Here is an 18,849-nt window from a genome sequence, read left to right as displayed (position 1 = left end):
CTGCCTGGTCTGGCCAATCATTACAGACCAGACCAGGCTCTTAGTTCTGCTCAAGCCCGATAGCAGCAGGCGGAGGCAGAAACCAGATCTGTTAGCTATTGACTATCCAGAAAAGCAGTGACCTTGCAACTGGATCTGTGATGTAGACGAGGATATATGGGAGGAAAATCCTTTTAATTTCATTTCTTTTTCTTGTAGCAATCTCAGAAGAGAATTTGGAGGTCACTTTAGCCACGCTCTCATGTAATAGAGTTTCTTCTATTGAATTCTTGTCTGGTGAGAATCATCTGGAAATTCCTTGAACAAATCTGTCTGCCACTTACTGAACATGCACTATATATTAGGCATTATATATCTAGTAGCATAAATCCTTATAGTAACCTTGAAATTTTATTCTTTCTTAATAGATGAGGGAACAGACGCTCAAAGGGGTTAACTAGTCAGGCAGTGAGTAGGTCCTTCAAACAGGATTTGAACTCACTGTTCTAAAACTGTATCAATGTCAATGCACTTTCCATAGTACTCTGTGAGAGGCTTAAGAGCACCCAAAGAGGTCCATGCCCAAGTCCTTAGAGTCTGTGGCTATGTCACCTTACATGGTAAAAGGGCTTTTGTAGATGGGATCAAGTTTTGAATTTTGAGGTGGGACATTATCCTGGAATATCCAGGTGGACCCAGTATATCATAGGGGTCCTTGTAAGATGCTAGAATCAGAGAAGACATGGAGACAGAAGCAGAGCCAGAAAGAGATTAAAGATGCTATGCTACTGACTTTGAAGAGACAGAGAGGGGCCACTGATCAAGGATTGGCTTCTAGAAGCTGAATAGGCAAGGAAATGAATTCTCCTCTAGAACCTCCAGAAGGGATGTTGCCCTGCTGGCCCATTCTAGACCTGGGACTCTAAGCCTGAAAGACAGCAAATGTGTGCTGTTCTGGGCCACTAAGCTTGTGGTGACTTATTATAACAGCAATAGAAAACTAATACACACTCTCTCAGAAATACTCTGCCTGATGCTGAGCTCGTGATCTCAGCTAGGAATGCTTTTCATTGAGCCAAGCTCTGCCTTCTTGAAATGTTAACTCATGAGTTCTAGCTCTTCTCTGCATATCAGGAGTCAGTTGCAAATGTTGGAAAGGACACTGGGCAGAAACTCAGAGACCAGGTTCTAGTTCCAGCTCTGCCTTGGGCCAGTCTTTTCTCTCTGACTTTCAGTTTTCTCTCCTGTGTAACATTAGCACCTGGACAAAAGTTCTTTGGTTCTTCCACATCTAAATTCATAAGATTCTAGTATCTCAGTCATGTAATAATTTGGAAATACTTGATGATATCCCCATCATTTCCTCAGTCTTTTCTAAACTCAATATCCCTAGTTTCTCATGTGTTACGACTTCAGGACCCATCACCCTCCTAACTGCCTTTCTCTGGAAAGGCTCCAATTTGTGCACCTCCCTCTGAAATGTGGTGTTCAGACTTGTGTAGGGCGCCTAGCCACCTCCACCTCCGTGTCTGCCAGTGTGTCTGGTTTCTCCCATTTCCCACCGCCCTCTCATGCCAGAGACCACCTAACTAACCCTTAGGGTCTTTTGGACTTGCTTAGTCTGTTTCTTCTTATCTTATTATATTCAACTTTACCTCTTGAAAGAGAGCACCCGGAATCAGCAAATTCATATGAGTCTTAGTTTAGTTCATTTTTTTTAAATAGGAAAGACCAAGGCCTATGTTGGCTGCCTTTGCTTGCTTAAAAGCCTTTAAATGGTAGTTCATTCTCACAGGTACTTGAAAGAAAGTGCTATGTACATTTCTTAGGATCATAGTTTCCTCTAAGAATCTGAGGAGAGCTACAGATGCCCTACTAGAAAGAAGTACACATGCTTCCAAAATTTTGTGTGCAATGTCAGGGTATTCTGGCCCCACTGAGGTAGCCCACTGACACCTCTGATGTGTGGCAAGTTAGTTCTAGGCCCACAAGGTTGTTGGGGAGGGGGAAGCTTTTGCAAAAGGCAATCGAATGTCTTCTTCCAGAACTACCGACACTTAATGGAAGCCTAGAAATGGGACTGCTAGGCCCAGGTTGAGCAAACACCCACTAAGGATCAAAGCAGGAAAGACTTTAGGCCACAAAGCAGAGACATTCTTGGAGCCTTTCTCCAGAGGATAAATCCCATTCTTTAGACACCAGGCCCCTTAGATTGAAGCCATCTGCTTGCCTAAGGCTTCTCTCAGTTGCATGATGCTACTGGACGGAGGCTGACAGTCCTCTGTCCCCCTTCCCCACCAGGCTCTCCAAAAACACTGCCCAGCTGTGTAAACAGCCTGGCCTGACTAGCACTTTTGTTTAACTGGCACATGCCCAGGCCGTCCTGGGTGAGGTTTGAGGCACATGGGCTTTAGCCACTGTCCCTCCCTTGCAACTTTCTACCCTCCCTGAGACTGAAAGGTTTCAAGTCTTAAAAACAATAACACTCCTTCAGTCCCAGTTAGCAGATTTGCAGAGGGATAAACAAAGAAACATACTGCTGATCAAGAAAAATTCCTTTGGGGGAAGAAAATACACACACATACACAACAAAAATTTGGGGCATCCAAGCATCCTAACCTCAGGGATTCATAGAAAAGGACTCACTTCCCAAGTCAAAGAAGTGGGGTTTGCTGTCTACACTGTGTGTAACCCCAGGGCGTGACTGTCAGCAGGACCAAGGGACTAGGACACCTCTATCCTGCCCTTTTATACTGCCACACAGGATGGCTGGTAAAGAGGGTGGTCGGGGTATGGACTTCTACAGGAGACATGTAGAGTAAAAAAAGAGGATGTTCTGTCTCAAATAGTTTGTTTATATACTTATTTCTTTAGTTAAGGATGTTCGGAAAGAGCACATCCAGACCCAGTTCTTGACCAAAGTGTGCAGAAGAATCAACTGCAATTTTTTCCAACCTGGAAAGGATCATAAACAAAGGTCATTCCCATAGCTTCACAGCGGAATTTTTTAAAAAATCTATTTTGAAAGGAAATTTTATATCACTGTTGAAAAACCCAGTATCACTTGCCATAAAGAGAAGGGAACCATTGAATTAATACAATGCAAACAACATGGTATTAAATGTTACCTGGAGGCTACTGCCTTTTTAAAAATTTTTGCTAGGTAAGACAAGGGTTGTGGGGATTTCATCACTCAGCTGAGACTTCCCTCTCTACCAGCCAGATGATTAAATGATTAATGACATGAATGCTATTCAAGGATGGGGCCACTTTCCACCCCACGTCATCTGGCATACCACCAGTGGCGTGAACCCCACTCACTCCCTGAGCCAAGCAGAGCTGGTCCAGTGATCGTGCAACCTCTCTTTCACTGTCTGAATTTATCTGCGCCCCTTCGTATGAATTAGTTTCTGCTAAATCATTTACCAATCAACGCAAGAGTTAGAAGTTAGCCATGGCGAAGGGATCATGCCAGGTACTGTGAGGAGTGGGAGGAAGGTCGCCACCCTCAGTCTTAAGACTAAGACCTACTCTTGAGAATTTACTGAGTGCCAGGCTCTGGGCTAAAATGCTCTCTGTATAGTTTCTTATGTGGACTTCTCGTTAAACTATCAGAGGAGGTGTGATTAGTCCTATATCCTATATATTTAGAGACGTTAGCCTAAAGTTACACAGCCAGAACTTGCTAGAGTTGGGATAGAAGAAACGCAGGACTGTGCATCTCTGAAATGCTTGTTGCCATAGCTTCTGTGCTAAATAGAACATTCAGAACCCAATTACAATATGAAATATTCATTGGTACATAATACACTAGCTCCCTTCTCATGAGTAATGTCTCAACCCGAGTGTATGTCCAGAACTTGAGGCCGGCCAGTGAAGTCTTTGCAATTACCCCAGGCAGGTTTCACCCGCTTTGTCTATGTTTAGACCCAGCCTTATCTTCATCATGTAATTTTTTATTAAAACCAAGTGGGAATGACTGAACGTGGTGCGTATGAAAGCCAACCAGAGGACAGTATGGTAGTTTATAGACACTAGAAATACAGGTGAAAAATCTGACCATGACATGTTCTTCAATTGCTACATTAACTTGAACGGAAATGTGATTATCCCTAATTAGCTATTGTAACATTCAACTCTATGAAATGAATGATTAACATGGAATTAATTTCATCTCTACTAAATTCATACACAGGACTTTCACCTCAATGCATTATTTTTGTAAGGCATAGGGCAAAAAGAGAAATTCACCAAAATTAAGTGGGTTCAGGTATTCTACTAAAAAGAATTAGGAACAAGGAAAATATTGGAATCTTCATTGTCAACAGGGCCTGGACACCCACTCTTGCTGACTATGTGTGTGCACAGACACATAGTCTGCTCTGCATTGTTCTATCTCCAGGCATTTGGCAGTCACTCAGAATAATGTGGGCTGGAGATGGTGGTTGGTAAGAATATGGAGGTCAGCGGGACCTGGCCTAAGTCTGTGAGAAACAGCTAAAGCGTTGGGGGTGAAGCTCAGAAAGGCACGGGTGACAAGCATGCATGCACATTTCATGCTCGTCTTGGGAACTGCGGGCATGGTCAGCCAATTCCCATAGGTCTACATCCAATATCATATGACAAAGCAGCTTATTGATGCTGAACCTCTAGCCTTTAAAAAATATTAGAAGTGGGCCCATTATAAAATGCACACAGAAACAAGGAAAATGCCTGCTGAAGTTTTATATTTATTATTAGGTTTAAGCCTATTTAGGTAGTTCAAATAAAATACAAGAAAAGACATTATGTCATCATATCTATTAATTTTTTTTTTCACAGTTAAAATGAGGTAATCCGGCTTTACAATGTTTTAGGTTGAATTAAGCAGTGTGATCCAGTTTATAAGAAAGAAGGAGAAATATATTTGAATAATGATTTCCTAGGGGGGAAAAAGCCAAGTGAAATGTGTGTGAATAAGATAATTATGCCACAAAATACATTTCAGAGTACCAAGCAGGATATATGTAAAATTTTCACTCTAACCTTTAATTGGTATAGTTTATTGTTATTATTTTTTACTTAACTTAGCAAACAGCATGCACTGTAATACAAAACAAGCCTAGAGGACAAACATAATATCTAATAGAATATTTCTCAGATTCACATGTCATCTGAATTGACCAAGATGTATTTTCATTATGATAATCTCTGTGTTTTTTAAGTGCCGATCAGTGAGGTTAAGTATCACAGTTGGCATATTATCCAGTATGAACAAAGCATATGCAATCTGTATGAGATACTTATTAATACTGGGGCATAAGCCAGAAAGTACAGTAGCAGCCAGGTAGCACTGTTTCTAGAATATGTTCTAAGATTTATCATATTGATACTACAGATTCGTGACCACAGTGTTATTAGTGCTATAAATTAACAGCCAATGTAAAACTGTAGATATACAAAGCGACTGAGGGTCTATTTGACTTCAAAGTGCTATGCTTCTCATTGGGCTCCATGCTCGAGAGCCAGCTCCTACTATTTGAATGAAGCGGTGGCCCCCGGTTCTGAGTTCCAATCAGATTCTGTGTGTGGTGGTGGGGGGGTGGGGGGCAGAATTACGCATTCAGGAACAGTACGGGGCGATTACCACCATGATAAGAATGCATTTGGACATCATCGAATGCGTGTGCTTTTTTGTGTAAGTTTTGCCAGCATTCTGTTATTCATTGTAACCGGCAGACGTTAAAGGATGCCCAAGAGACAAGAGGGGAAAATGGTCTTCTGTGGAGATCAGAAGGAATGAGAGAGGAAAATGCCTCTTGACTATGGATGGGGTTATCTCAGTGGACTGTGGGATTGAGTTCCCAGTGAAGAGAAGAAAAAAATGTTGTATCCAAACTACATAGGCTTAGAAACGAGTCTGAAAATTCTTAAGAATAAGTTTTGTTGGAGAAAAGACTAGAACACTATAACCACTGCAGGATCGAAAGAGTTATCTTAGAATACTTTTATAGCATATTAAAACACAATTTCAACAATATCAGTAGCATTCTCTACTGTATTCTTCTGGGTTAAGGGTCCATGAAGCAATATAGTAGCTTTAATGTCAATATTTCTAGTTGGAAGCCGGGGAAGCCAGAAGATAAGGAGATAGTACGTCTCCTGGGGTGGTAAAGAGCTGTTCATGATCACTGGGAATTAGAGTCAATTTCCAGCTAAATCACTTATCACCTAACCAATTCACTTCTGTGTATCCCAAGGTGACATTTGTGAGTGACAAAGTTGTGATGGCAAATACTAGAAAGCCATCTGAGGCAGAAGGCCAAGGAAGACAGGGAAGGTAGCAGAATTTTGAGGGACAACCATGTTCTGTGCCACAGAAAACAAAACTTCCTGTCAGGATATTTGATGTTATCAGTTTCTGTTCATTCCCTCGAACATAACATGACCGTTTAGCATGCACTTGGGAAAGCCCACCTCTCAGGATCTTGAGTGCTTGCCGGCTGATTTCACTCAGCTCCACTCATCTCATTCGACAGATGACTAAAGTCGCGAAAGTCATGCCAGTTCCATCATCCTACACCACACTTTTGAGAAATGAACCCAAATAGCATTTCTTCACACATGAAGCACAGGAAGAATGAATAGGAGACATATAATTTAACCATAAAGGGCCTGATATTTTGGGGAGCTAGTCCACCAAGGTTTGCAGAACAGCACTAATGTGGCAGACAGCATCTTTATTCCAGATTAAGGATCCAAGGCAGATGTAGCACAGGGTCACTGAACTGAAAAGCCACGAGAGAGAAGTCTCATGGCTGGGACCTACTTGTTAGCCTGTTCCGTTTCCCAGAACCTCCCAGTAAAGAACATTACAATACTTTACAGCCAATAAAGAACATTACAAAAACTTCACCGGGGCATGAACTCATTTGATGAGATGGCCTGAAGTTGTGTAGCCCTAGTGCTTCCATGAAGAGAAACCATTTCATTTCAGTTGGAATTTCTTCTGTTTCTCTACCGTTAGCTTAGCACTAAAGCTTAGCACTAAACTTTCTTACCACTTTGTAATCACATCTTTTTGGGGGACACTTTCTTATGGCAGGATTCCGAAAAACAGAAACAAAATCTTGACCACGACAAAACTGCATTTCATTCCGGATCCACCACGTCATCTTCTTGAACAGAAACATCCACTTTGTGATGTGAATGTGAGGTCATGAAGAAGAACTAGGATTCTTAAGATTAGTCGTGACCTGGGCTCAGATCTTGTGCTTTTCCTTGAGTTTATATAAAAATCCTGGGTTTGGACTGTGGCCTAACTATTCTCAAGAAGTCAGGGGTCTGGACTCAGTGCTGAGGAAATAACTAAATGCAATTATTAGAGGTCTCATACAGCATATATATAATAGTTCTTGGTATGACCCCCTTCAGTTTGCCATTAGTTTAAGATTTAAACCACAATCATTTATCATCCCTTCCATCAGTTCCATCTTGACTTCTCTCTCCAGCCCTAAGAATATCTTCTGTGACCATAAAACCACAGTGGTACCTCTTAGAGGCTCCAAGTTCAAACCTTTAAACAGTGCTCTAATCTAACTGAAACCTGTGATTGTCCCCTTGGCGACAAAGCCATGGAAATGTGGCGAATGGTCCAGAGAGTTCATGAAAAACTCAGCCTACATTTCAGAAGAACTGTGGCCCCAAATCCTGTGAAAAGAAAGCCCTCTTTAACTCAGTCAAGTAGCTCTTTAGTTGACCATGGAAGTGAATTCTGAGTAAGCATGATAGCCTTGTTTGATCTTGTGAGAATAAATGATGTGGTTGGGTCAATCATTTTTATGTCATAGACCGAAAGTCTACTGTTCCTCTGTCCCATCACAGAGTCTCCTGCTTGGCCTTAGGTCCAAGAGCAGAATGCATACCTCCTTTGTGATATGTTGAACAACTTTTGCTTGGAGCAGAGATTCTGTCAGTTCAAAGGTGTTTAACAAGGGCGAACTGCAAATAATCTTGCTCCCATCTCCCAGAACTCCTGGGCAGAATTTGAGAATGCAAGCCAGGCTGGCAACCCAGAGCAGTACGGAGGGGCGCGCACCTGCACTTGCCGCATAGAGCAGGACTCCATGCCCATGACCTTGGGACCATTTCCTGTGCTTCTGTGTCATGGTTGATGACTTTTCTCTTACCAGGCAAATACTGAGATGCACTTAAATGTTACAACCCAAGTGAAGTGCAATTATATCTTTTAAAACGAAAGGAAAAAATCAAGTAAACATTTCACTGAACAGTCAGCAGCCCTTGGGTGTCACTGGCATCCTATGTAGGTCCCCGCCAACACACCTGGCCTCATAGCACCGAGCACCTGGACAAAGTTGAGGCTCAAATAAAACAGAGCAGAGTAATTCTCCTCTTGCCTCCTGATCTCTTTGCCAAGTTACAAAGGATTAAAAGAGGGGAGACCATCTAGTCCCTAGCAATCAATCAAGAGTTAAAAATAAGACCAAAATGAAACAATAACAACACAAATAAAATCCTGAGGGTAGGCCAGGGATTTCCAAGCTTGTCACTGGTGTTCAACAGCAGAACTGAAGAACAATTGAAAAAGCGAGGGCACTTCTGTTCTTACTCCTTTCCATGGAAAGCCCTAAAAATGGACAGTACAATCCCAGAAACCTTTCGGAGTGGGGGTTCGAATGCAAGAACAAGGAAAAATTACGCCAGATTTTCCCAGAGGCATTTGTTGTGACCCCCCTTCAGCCGCGGGAGCGAAAGGTCAGGGATGAACCGACTTTACAAAGATGCTGGAAGAGTGCGAGCTGCGTGTGTGCATTCGGGAGCTCACCCCTAGGGCCTGCCGCCACACAGCCGTGAACACTGGCAGAGGAGGAATGGCGAGCCACTTGGGGGGGTAGCCCAATGGTCCTTACACACACACACACATCTGTCCAGGAGTCCATGTTTATCTTTCTGCCTTAAGAATCCAAAGGTGACCTTTCCTTAGGGATCCTCAGACAGATCTGAGCAGCATCGGCATGTACATACACCCATGCCCAGTTTTCTTTCTAGATCCTTCCTTTCCAACCCTCTATAAGAGAGTCTCCCTCAAGAACTGAGGGTTCTTCATGACCCATTGCATCCTTGGGCCCCCCATTTGGGGCCCGGGAGGGGCTTCTCTGTTTTGGGCCACACTCACACAATGCACACTGTCCCAACAGGACTAGGGGAGCTGGGAACATCTGCAGGCGAGTCAGAGGTCACTCAGAGGTCACTCACAGTCCTGAAACGCACAGGACTGTTGAAGAGCAGGGCAGCGTCGACCTGGTGACCTGGGTGAGAAAAGTTCAGGCAGCTCCTTTGTGAGTGCTCTTGAGGTAAGAAGCACTGAAGATAATTGATCTATAAATAAATAAATGGATAAATAAATAAATAAATAAATATACACACAAGAGGGCTTGCTCTAGATAAGTACCTCTTATCCATTCAAAAACAACAAAACAACAAAACAAAACAAAATCCCCTCTTGAGTGTCACAGCCCTCGTGCAGTGGCGATTAGCAGGCTCAAGACAACCTGCAAGAAGTAGAGCTATCAAGACACAAACTGGAAATGTTCCAACACCGTACATCTCTCACTCGATGACACACAAGTCATCCTGAATGTCCCCGAGGTAGTCTGGTTTTCAAGGAGTTACAGAACAGCTCCAAACCCTCTCGGAGCTTCCTCCTCAAATCCATTGCACTTCCCCATGCATCCTGTGGCTGTCTCCGAAGTGCCACGGTCAAGACGCCTTCCCTTAGCGTGAATGTTAGCGTTGTGCCTCACAGTGCAAACCTGGGTCCTCGGCAGATGGCAATGAAATGCAATTCCAAGATCCGGCTTGAAGATGCCGTTCCAAAGAGGGCTTTGCCAAAATGAGGCAGGAGTTTACCTAGCAGCCATTTTGGGAAAAGCTTGGAGGATTAAACCAAAGAAATGCGGCATGCGGCACACATGCATGTCTGTCTCTTGTTGGGCCCCACACTGAAAGGACCTCCCACCATTGTTCCTTTCACTTTTGAGAAGGGGCCGAGAGAAACTGAAAGGAATCAATGTTTTACCACTGGGAAACACATTTTGATACCAAAGGCAATATGCATGGTTTATCCAAAGAATGAAGGTGCCCAGTTCCCAAGCAGAAGCTATGTAAGAACAGCTTGTGGCTGGAATGGCCTGATGACAAAGAAGTCTCACTCTCCCGGGGAAGAAGTGGTGACATTCAGCATGCCAGAGAGAACTGGTGCTGGCCCTTTTCTCCCTCAAAGCCCCAGGTTGATGTTAGAGCCACCCCACAGAGCCTTCCACACCTGCCATGAGCCATTCTTTTGCCTAAGAGTGCCTTTCTGGTTCAGTCTTCTCACAGGCTCACACATAACATCCTGGAAGACAGCAGGAAACCGGGTCAACTCAAAGACACTCAAAGGAAGCTGGAGACCCCATTTCCACATTACATTCAGCATCATGAACCATTGGGGAGACCCTGACTTTGATCACACGAAACCTGCTTCTTCCCTTGGACTTCAGTTTTTTAAAAAGTCTCATTTGGGAAAAATGCAACTGAAAGCTCTGTAATTTTATCCAAATGGCCCTAGGAAGAGGGGAAAATGCCCTCCCCCTCCTCCTTCCCCATCACTGCCAGGGGCCGTCCTAACAGGAAACCCTTCAGAACTCTGGCCTGGATCAACAAAGTCAACACTAAAATAAAAATCAAATCAGCATTTAGCCAGAGCTCTGTCCTCCTGGAGGAGGTCATTCAACTCAATGACAGTCGTGGCGAAGTCCACCAGGTCCACGAAGTCAGAGGTGATGATGTTGACACCCGTGGCCCCGGGCTTCTGAGTTTTCACCCAGTCCAGGATGGCAGGAAGATTCCTACATGGGAGACAGAACAAGAGAGTAGAGTTGAAAGGACTCCTCCAGAAATGGAAACAATGCATTTCCATTCATGTAACAAAAGTATGTCAATAAAAGCACAAGCACAGTTCATCCACTGAAGCTTTGGATCTCGTTCGGGGATGAAGTGATGTCTATTCCAACAGAGAACAGTATTCGCAGGGTTTCTGTGCTGGAAGAGATTATCTGTCTCAAGCACCAAAGAGATAACCATGTCAGGAGGACCCTGAAAGACTAAGATCAAGATCCTAATTATGAGTCTGTTCTCTAATTTTTTTTTAATTATGAAAATTTTCAAACATATTGCAACACTGAAAGAAATTTATAGTAAGGGTGTGCACCACTTAGCTTCTACCGCTAACATTTTATAGTACGTGCCTGCCACATAGCTGTCCATCCACCTATCACTCTACCCTTCCATCAAGGCATCTTATATTTTTGACAAATTCCAACTGCAACGATCTATACATATGCCCCAAATATCCCAGTCGGCATATCATTAACAAGGACTCAATATTTGTTTTAATTTTTCTTTTGACATCAACTTGCATCCAATAAAATGGGCAACTCTTCAGTGTGCACTAGTTGAGCTATGACAAATGTATACATGTAAAGCACACACGTGTCGCGGTATAGAACATCACCCGTACACCAGAAGTTTCCTGCATGTTCCCTCCTCATCAATCCCGGCCCACATCCTCCAACGGGCAACAATGATTGTAATTTATTTTTCTACCATTGATTCAGTTTGCCTGTTCTAGAACTTCATGTAAGTTCACGCAATGTGTCTTCTTTTGTGTGACGCTCTTTCACTCAGCATTATGGTTCTGGAATCCATCCACGTGACTGCACCCATCAATAGCTTGGTCTTCATCTGAATCACTGCACTATCCCACTGCATGAATTACTGTAGTTTGTTTACCCATTTTCTCACTCATGAGTAAATGGGATGTTACTAACTTTTGGATATTATGGCTAAAACTGTTAAGGGCATTCTTATCTCAGTGTTTTTGCAAATCTTTATTTTCATTTCTTTTGGATAAACACCAAGGACTGGAATTGCCTTATTACATGGTAGATTTACATTTAGTTTTTTAAAGAAACTTCCAGATCTCTTCCCAAAGAGGCTGTTCTATTAAATATTCCATTCAACAAAGTATGAGAGTTCTGGTTGCTTCAGAGCAAAATTTGGCATGATTAGTCTCTTTAATTTTAGCTATTCTAGGGGGTATGTAAAGATATCTAAGAGTGTTTTAATTTGCATTCTTCTAATGACTAATAAGCCTGAGCCATTTGTAATGTACTTATTGGCCACTTGAACGTCTACTTTGGGAAGTACCTGCTCAATTCTTTTACCCATTCTTTTCTTTTTTTCTTTTTCTTTTAATTGTTGAGTTATAAAAGTTATTTATATATTGCAGACACTAGTCTTTTCTCAGATATGCCTTTTGATATTTTATCCTGCCTATAGCTTACCTACTAATTTTTAAGATTTTATTTATTTATTTGACAGAGATCACAAGTAGACAGAGAGGCAGGCAGAGAGATAGAGAGGGAGGCAGGCTCCCCGCTGAGCAGAGAGCCTGATGCGGGACTAAATCCAAAGACCCCGAGATCACGACCCGAGCTGAAGGCAGCGGCTTAACCCACTGAGCCACCCAGGCTCCCATAATTTTTTTAATGGCCTATTTTGGCAAGCTCAATTCCTTAATTTTTTTTCTTTTTTAATTTCTGTGACCTATCTAGGAAATTTTTCCCAGTCCCAAGTCAAAAAAATATTTTCCTATTTTCTTCTATAAGCTTTGTGGTTTTCACTTTCCTGTTAGATCCCAAAACCATCTCAAGCTAATTTTTATATATGTTATGAAGTAGAGATTGGGGTTCACTTCTCCCATATGGATATACAGTTATTTCAGAAATGTGAGTGGCTTCCTTAATGGACCAATGCTGACTCAGTGGTCTCGCAAACACGGCTGGTCACATTTTACAATTCAAGGATTTTCCATGTAATAGCCAGAATGTTTTGTCCGAAGCAGCTCATAATTTAGTGACATCAACAAGTGACAACAATTTAATGTGATACCTTCTGTATTAGCAGGAAATGTAAGTATCATGGAGGACAGAGAGGAGGGCACAGTGAAATGTATGCCATAGTCTGGCATCTGGAGAGACTTTAGGGAAGACACAACCCATGGTTTATAATTTGGTTAAGGAACTTGAGATTTTTTTTTCCTAAGGTTTATTTTATTCACTTATTTGAGAGAGAGCAAGAGCGAGCAAGAGTGCGGGTAGAGAGGGGGGATTAGAGGGAGCAGGAGAAACAGGCTCTCTGCTGAAAAGGGAACCTGATGCGGGGCTGATCGCAGGACCCTAGGATCATGACTTGAGTCAAAGGCAGACGCTTAACCAACTGAGCCACCCAGCCATGCTGGGACTGGAGATTTTTCAGGAAGAATTTGCTCTAGGCCAAAATTTAAAATACTTTTATCTTAAGGGGCTCCTTTCTCTTCCTCTGGTGAAGCTCTCCTTGGTTGTCATCTTCTCTTTCCAAGCTGCCCTCCCTTTAAGCATACATCCTGACTTCTCAGTCTCCTCCTAAATGACCCTGTCGAGACCTTGCTAGCATTTCTTTTTCTCTTCTCACGAAGAGAAAAATGGTCAGTCCTGGGTCACTTCCCTCACTCAGTGGACTCGAGAACTGGCCAGGGGCTAGAAAACGCATTTCATAAACCAATTTGCATTTTTATGTGAGTAGGTTAATTAGGATTTAGTAAGCTGCCATCACAGGAGTAAGTCCATTTTTAACTGGGTCTCCTGAAGATTTAATCACCTCAATTAATCACCACCGTAACTTCTTCAATTTCTTCATGCCTCAGTCTCTCCCCCTGTAAAATGGGGATACTACTACTACTTATCTTGTGTAGATTTGGTGGGAGGGAGATTAAATAAGTTAATACATGTGAAGTCCTTAGAACTTCGCCTGGGTAAGAACTAGGTGAGTGTTTGGCATGAGAGGAGAAATCATACATGGTAGAGTGTAGGGTGGAGATATTTTGCCAAGGGTGAGGTGCCACAGGCACAGTCTTCCTTTGGCGATAGAGACCGAGGATACACAGTGGCCCACAGGAAGTCCACTGTAGTCCTGAGCCTGACCCATTCAAAACTTTTTCTTTTCCTTTTTAAAAAAAGATTTATTTATGTATTTTAGAGACACACACACACACACACACACAGACTGGGGGGCAGAGAGAATCTCAGGCAGACTGCGAGCTCAGCACAGAGCCCCACTCGGGGCTCTACACCCCTGACCCTGAGATCACAACACTAAGATGACAATGTGAGCGAAACTGAGTCAAGCCGCTCACCCGACTTCTGTGCCCCAAGAGGAAGGAACATCAAGCCGATAGCCAAGCTGTGGCACTGCAGTGGAGATGCTTCACCAACAACCCGCCCCATCTACTGATGAGACGCCTGCGCAAGAAGATGGAGAAACGCAACCTCAGATTGCGCCAGCGGAACTTAAACTCCAAGGAGCCTCCAATGGGAGCTTATCAGAAACGCAAAATGGAGATTTGTCTGAAGAAACAGTGGGAGGTGGGAAGGTTAAAAAAAATCCCTGAAATGGTCTGTGAGTGGGGGGCTCATCAGAAACCCAGAATGGAGAGAGAACTAAAGAAACGGTGGAAACCGTACAAGTTTAAAAAAAAAGAAAGAAATCTACCATAGTAATCAATGGAGAAGCACCAAACAGCTTCCCAATTCAGAACCAAAAAAGAGGAAGAAAAAGAGAAAAATGGTAGATGATGCCAGGCCTGATACCAAAAAAGCGAAAACTAAAGACAAAGGGGACTCTGATGAAGGGACCCAAGCTCCTGAAGAGACAGAAAAGAATGTGGAGAAGCCGATGATCATGAAGAGGACAGCGAAGTGCCCAGCCTACCCCTAGGCAGTCCTATCCTAGGACTGATAGGAGCTTCTGAGGATACTTCCTTTGCTTCTCTTACCGATCTTGTCAATGAGAACACTCTGAGGGCAATAAAAGAAATGGGTTTTACAAAAATGACTGAAATTCAGCATGAAAGTGTTGCACTTCTGGAAAGCGGGGACCTTCTAGTGGCCGCCAAAACAGGCAGGGGCAAAACGCTGGCATTTCTCATCCCTGCCCTTGAGCTCATTGTCAAGTTTAAGGTCTTGCCTAGGAACGGAACCGGAGCTCTTATGCTCTCACCTGCTGGGAACTGGCCATGCAGACTTCTGGTGTTCTTAAGGAGCTAATGACGCACTATGTTCACACCTATGGGTTGACAATGGGCAGCAACAGATTGGTGGAAGCACAGGAACTTGGTAATGGGATCAACATCATCGTGGCCACCCCAGGCCGCCTCCTGGACCCCGCAGGATTTATGTCTAAAAATCTACAGTGTCTGGTTATTGGCGAGGCTGATCGTATCTTGGAGGTTGGGTTTGAAGAGGAATTAAAACAAATTATTAAACTTCTGCCAACATGCAGGCAAACCATGCTCTTTTCTGCCACACAAACTCAAAAAGTTAAGGACCTGGCGAGGATTTTTTCGAAAAAGAAGCCATTGTATGTTGGTGTCGATGACGATGAAGCTAATGCAGCAGTGGGTGGTCTTGAGCGGGGCTATGTTGTTTGTCCCTCGGAAAAAAGCTTCCTCTTGCTCTTTACATTCCGTAAGAAGAACCGGAAGAAGAAACTGATGGTCTTCTTCTTTTCATTCTGTAAGTCCGTGAAATGCCACTGTGAGTGGCTGAATTACATCGATTTGCCCAGTCAGTCATGGAAGGCAGAAGCAAAATAAGCACAGAGCCGCATTCTTCCAGTTCTGCAACGCAGATTCAGGGATATTGCCATGTACCGATGTGGCAGCAAGAGGGCTGGGTATTCCTGAAGTCAACTGGATTGTTCAGAATGACCCTCGAGATCACCCCAAGGAAGATAGTCATCGTGTAGGAAGAACAGCCAGAGGCCTAAACAGGAGGGGGCATGCCTTGCTCATTTTACACCCTGAAGAATTGGGTTTCCTTCCTTCCTTGAAGCAATGCAAGGTTCCATTAAGTGAATTTGAGTTTTCCTGGTCCAAAATTTCTGACCTTCAGTCTCAGCTTGAAAAATTGATTGAAAAGAACTACTTCCTCCATAAATCAGCACAGGAAGCATATAAGCCCTACATTCAAGCATATGATTCCCATTTTCTGAAACAGATCTTCAATGTTGATAACTTAAATTTGCCTCAAGTTGCTCTGTCGTTTGGTTTCAAGGTGCCTCCTTTTGTTGCTCTGAATGTGAACATGCAATGAGGGCCAGCTTAAAAAGAGAGGAGGCAGCAGTGGGTTCGGCTACCAGAAAGCCAAGAAAGTTGAGAAGTCCAACATCTTCAAACACATTAGCAAGAAGTCCTCCAGCAGCCAGCAGTTCTCCCACTGAAGACACACCTTCCTTTCGTCTTGAATAGCTTTGTCCAGAAACTGATCCCCCCCACCCTCCCACCCCCCACCCGCTTTGTCCAACAAAGGAATTGTAGCTTCGGGATTGGGACTGATGGAACAGGAGTATGAGTTGGTGTGGGTTGCAAGCTCTGGGCACTGATACTTCCAGGAGATACCGCTCTTATTTGGGGATGTAAAACAGAGTTCAGTTTTTCTAGGTTGTTCAAGAGCAAAACAAGGGATCTTTTGGATTGTGTTGGACAACAGAGTATTTGAAATCTTTTGCCTCCAAATTTGTCATTGTTTTGGGGGGTGGGGTATTTTTTAAATTTAAAATTAAATAATTAATATAAAATATATCATTGGTTTAGAGATGGAGTTAGGTGATTCATCAGTCTTCTATATGCCCAGTGCTCATCACATCACGTGCTCTCCTTAATGTCCATTACCCAGTTCAGCCTCCCTTAGAAGGCAGTGACCTGGTACACTGGGGGTGGTAATGCAAAGATTATCTCAGGCTTTTTTGTTTTGTTTTGTTTTGGCTTTTTATTGGCCCTTAACCATAGTTATTGATCTTCTCTGAAAATGCTACTGTGTCTAGGAAGCACGTTACATTAAAGGTGGCGTTGGTTTTTTATATGCCAGCAAGCCTTTCCCATTTTTTTTTTAAGAGCAGAAAGTGTGGATTGTTTGTCATTGTTACTTGAATAAAGCACCCTTAGCAGTCCTAACATTTGTTGGAAACAGTGGGAACCCGAGATTTGAGCCTCATTTATACCAGTATAATAATAATAATAATAATAATAATAATAATAATAATATAAAATCCACAAGCCAGGGACGCCTGGTTGATTCAGTCAGTAGGCCATGTGACCCTTGATCTCAGGGTTCAAGCCCCACATTGGGTGTAGAGTTTACTTTAAAATAAAAAAAAATAATAATAATAATAAAGAAAGAAAGAAAAGAAAACGGAAAAAAAACCCCCACTAGTCAGTGTTTAGATATGAAATGCTGGCGCCATCTTCTGGTCATCATGGGGAAATGAGCATTAACGGTTTGGTAGCAACTCCAGGGGACTCCAGCCAGAGCCAAACCACAGGAGATCCCTGGAGCCTGAGCAGAGCAAGGTGGGAAAGACATCCTCCCGTGGTCTCCGGTGACAAAGAGCTCCATGTCAGCTTCGGGTTGCAGGTATCAACCTTCCTCAAGGCAAGGATCAAATAACCGGGATTATGTACAGAGACAGGAAAATGTAGAACTCCCTGTGAGGAGAAGCTGCTTTGTTTTCTTAACTTTTGGCCTTTAGCAAGGAGAGATGGGACAGAAGGCTCAACAGGCCTGTGAAGCACCAGGTGCCATGAGCAGAGCAGTGCGGTAGAAACTTCCCTTTGCCTTTGAAGCCCACTGAGAAGTCTGAGCCTCGGTGTTTCTGGGTTTCTTTCACATAGAGATGGCAGGCCTACTTTGTGCCAGTCACTGTGGTAGGCATTTGATGCTCAGACTCTGCAGTTTCGTATAGTATTAACCCTCTAAGCGGCAGGAAAGAGACAGCTCAGAGAGCTCAGGAAATTTGTCCAAGGCCAGCCTGTTATTAAGAGACTACACTGGTAGGGGCACCTGGGTGGCTCAGTGGGTTAAGCCTCTGCCTTTGGCTCAGGTCACGATCTCAGGGTCCTGGGATTGAGCCCCGCATCAGGCTCTGTTCAGCAGGGAGCCTGCTTCCCTTCCTCTCTCTCTGCCTACTTGTGATCTCTGTCTGCCAAATGAATAAATAAAATCTTTAAAAAAAAAAGAAAAAAGAAAAAAAAAAAAGAGACTACACTGGTGTGCTAGGGCTGCCACAGAAAATGCCAGACTGGGTGGTTTCAACAACAAAAATGTATTTTCTCACAGTTCTGAGACTGGGAGTCTGAGATCCAGATGTTGGTAGGTTTGGGTTCTTCTGAGGTTTCTCTCCTTGGCTTGTAGATGGCTGCCTTCTTGCTGTGTCCTCACGTCACCTTTTTTCTGAACACACACACTCCTGGGGTCTCTTTGTGTGTCCAAATTTCCTCCTTTTATAAGGACACCAGTCAGACTGGATTAGGACCCCCCAATGGCCTCATTTTAACTTAATCACCTCTTTAAAGACCCAATCTCCAGTGGTCCCATCCTGAGATATTGGGGCCTAGAGCTTCAATATAGGAATTTCCAGGGAACGTAATTCAGCCCACAACAGGGACCAGGTCAGGCTTCAATCTCAGGCTTCTGACTTCAGTCATGACTCCATGGCAGCTCTGTCCTTGAGCTTTGGCAAATCATGCTTTCTTTTAGTTCCAGTGAGAGTGTAAGGTTTCTAAGAATCTAGGGAAAATCTACCATAAAATTTCAGTCAGAATGGCTCTATTTCTCATGGCTTTGTTTGAGGGTGATGAATCAAAGCAAACAAGATCTTAGGTCCAAAGTTTCACTTAAGAGTTAGGTTAACTTCCTGCTGGGGGAAAAAATAAATCACCTCTACAATTGTAGG

At 43.3% G+C, this 18,849-nt stretch overlaps 1 protein-coding gene and 1 pseudogene across 2 annotated transcripts in view; one reads left to right on the top strand and one right to left on the bottom strand.

The window, feature by feature from the left end:
* Positions 1–4,689: 4,689 nt before the first annotated feature.
* Positions 4,690–18,849, bottom strand: part of PLCXD2 (phosphatidylinositol specific phospholipase C X domain containing 2) — a 51,821-nt gene continuing 37,661 nt past the window's right edge. The window contains exons 4-5 of one of the 2 annotated variants that reach the window (XR_200110.3): positions 10,304–10,868; positions 4,690–9,357 (exon numbers count right to left, since the gene is read on the bottom strand). Coding sequence is in view for 1 of the 2 variants with exons in the window: in XM_004761468.3 (XP_004761525.1) it covers positions 10,709–10,868 (160 nt within the window). In the remaining variant the exon portion in view is untranslated. Of the gene's footprint in view, positions 10,869–18,849 lie in introns of both variants that reach the window. The other variant, XM_004761468.3, reaches the window with a different exon arrangement.
* Positions 11,603–16,338, top strand: LOC106006688 (annotated as a pseudogene).

Source organism: Mustela putorius, unplaced genomic scaffold (assembly GCF_011764305.1).
Source record: "Mustela putorius furo isolate JIRA1106 unplaced genomic scaffold, ASM1176430v1.1 tig00003834_pilon_pilon_pilon, whole genome shotgun sequence".
Taxonomy (NCBI): domain Eukaryota; kingdom Metazoa; phylum Chordata; class Mammalia; order Carnivora; family Mustelidae; genus Mustela; species Mustela putorius.
This window is presented reverse-complemented; position numbering and strand designations above follow the sequence as displayed.